The sequence below is a fragment of the Schistosoma haematobium genome, chromosome ZW, assembly GCF_000699445.3.
Source record: "Schistosoma haematobium chromosome ZW, whole genome shotgun sequence".
NCBI classification, from domain to species: Eukaryota; Metazoa; Platyhelminthes; class Trematoda; order Strigeidida; family Schistosomatidae; genus Schistosoma; species Schistosoma haematobium.
This window is the reverse complement of record NC_067195.1, coordinates 53238538-53240879: the sequence shown is the minus strand read 5'-3', so window position 1 is coordinate 53240879 and position 2342 is coordinate 53238538. Positions and strand designations below refer to the sequence as shown.

Below are 2342 nucleotides of genomic sequence, written 5' to 3'. Positions count from 1 at the left end.
TAATTGGTGTAGAAATACAGGAACAATGAAGTATAAAACAATTAATTAACATTTTGCAAATAAAGTAATGAAGTATGGGTTTTCTATTTTATCAAATAAACGATTGTCTTAACCTATGTTCTCGTTCACTACTGTATGATCTGTTCGAAAATTTTTCTCAAGTGATTCATGTTATTCTCAGTGCCTGCAAATATATTTTCTTCTATTTTATTAAGGTGCGCTCATTATAATTAACAAATTTTAAAGAAGCTTACAAAAGCTGATCGGGTAGTTTATTTATAATCAAACTACTAATAAGTTGTAAGGAAAAAGTGGGATGTATTCATCAATAAACATATCTATCTAGAAGTAATTTCAATTCATTGATAAGCTTGATGAAACGTCTTAAATCTATAATTTTGAGAGTGTGATAGGCTGAATGACGGAACAATTTATAGTATTATTTACTATTCAGATAATTTGAATAAACATGATTACGGAAATCACTTGATTTCCTTTATAACGCATCATGTTATGACAGTAACAATTTCTAATTTTACTTCATTTATCTTTAATAAGAATAAATAGCATCTAAACCTGAAATATTAAAAGAAAATACACTTGATGCATATCAATATCAGTTTAAAACTACTGTTTAAGTGACTGCCCTCTTTTTACGATAAAAGCTGAGGAACAATTAACGACAGAAGAACACAATGAATTCCTGTTTCATTTCAATTTATCACTACTCAACGATATATTTCCTTAAATTCATGTGTTATTATACTAAAGAGTAACATGTGTTATATAACAAAAACAATGGTCTAAAATTTTAAAGACCAATCATATTGTAATACCGTAAGACTTTATCTAAAAGTAATTGTATCATTCCCTATTTGATTGAATTTACACCTTTTAAATTAATTCAATTCATTTAACTTGGCATTAAATGGAATTCACTTTGCTGTTGAAGTTATTTTGATTGTATTTTATTAAATTTATAACATTGATAGAATGAATAAACTAATGATATCTCGATAATAAGTCATATTATAAAGAATGTTTAAGGCATCGTTTAGGAATCAAATAGCTTGTTCTCATGAAACCAAAACATACCTTAAATACATAGGTAGATAAGTCTGTTTGAAATTCCCTTAGCAAACAAATATCGTTTCGTAAAAATAACAACTATTCAGTATTAAGTTTCTTTGCATTTATTTGCTATGAATAAACAAAGTACTTGAAAGTTATTGAATGTTTGCTTACCGTTTAAAAGAAATTTACTTTCAGTAAACGAGAACACTGATCACAAATGAGGTACTATGAAATGGGATAAATCTGATTCAAAATGATTTTTGCATATACATATGTATATAGATATATACGTACCATAATATCATTATAGACTATAAATTGATAACATCACGCTAAGATAAACAGTTTAATAAAATATTCTAACACAACATAGAACACAAACCACTTTTTTTATAATCTGTTCATAAAGAGGAGGAAGGAAATAAGATAGGATCGTTTTATTTTTTCTTTGGATGTTTAGGCGGTGGTATTATAATAACAGGAACATTGGCATGATGTAAAACATAATCACTTACACTACCTAAAAAGGTTCTTTTTACTGTTCCAATACCACGATTTCCTATAATAACTAAATCAACTCCATGTTCAGTGGCGATACGTACAATATTTTCACCTGGTTTTGTACCAACATGTATGGTAAATCTTGCTGATAAACCACTATCTTCACAACGTGTAAAAAATTTAGCACGTAATGCACGACCAGATTCAACAAGAGAATTTAGATGTTTTGAAAAATCATCTTTTATAGAGGGAGATTTACTTGCAAGATTGTAATTCAATCCTGGTGATAACGGTTCTACAATATGAACCAGATATAAACCATCAGTTGTTTTCATAAGATTATCCATATACCAGTTGAATGCTCTTTCACTATGTTCACTTCCATCGACTGGCATTAATACTTTACGTGTTACGTCGTTCATTGATGTAGCTCCTTTCGTTTCTCCAATATCTAATCCGTCGGAAGTTGAAGGTTGTTCTGTTTCTGACATGTTTCTTTTTAAGTTCCTTCTGTTTTACAGCCTAAATATATTGGATACTAAAACTTTTGTCATATATATGTAGGAATGATTCTACTTTATCTCTATCTAAACAATAAAAGGAAATATTCATACAAGGTCAAAAATTAGGAAAATGGTTGTCATTTTCATTTGATTGGTTGTCCAAAGTGACAGTTGATTTTCAAATAACCAATGAAAATCTTTCGATTTCACTTAAATAAATTTGAATATACGGATGCTATTAAGTATATGCAATAATATTACGGT

The 2342-nt window shown here is 28.4% G+C and overlaps 1 protein-coding gene across 1 annotated transcript; it reads right to left on the bottom strand.

Annotated features, from left to right (window-relative positions):
* Positions 1 to 939: 939 nt before the first annotated feature.
* On the bottom strand, positions 940 to 2124 carry MS3_00003870 (uncharacterized protein). The gene is made up of 2 exons (XM_051211738.1): positions 1369 to 2124; positions 940 to 1317 (listed from the first exon to the last, which is right to left on the bottom strand). The coding sequence occupies exon 1, from the start codon at positions 2064 to 2066 to the stop codon at positions 1512 to 1514; it is 555 nt and encodes a 184-aa protein (XP_051071834.1). The 5' UTR covers positions 2067 to 2124; the 3' UTR covers positions 940 to 1317; positions 1369 to 1511.
* Positions 2125 to 2342: the final 218 nt, after the last annotated feature.

Bases quoted from the DNA above. Each gene is read 5' to 3' on its own strand.
- MS3_00003870 (XM_051211738.1), bottom strand. From the start codon at position 2,066: ATGTCAGAAACAGAACAACCTTCAACTTCCGACGGATTAGATATTGGA.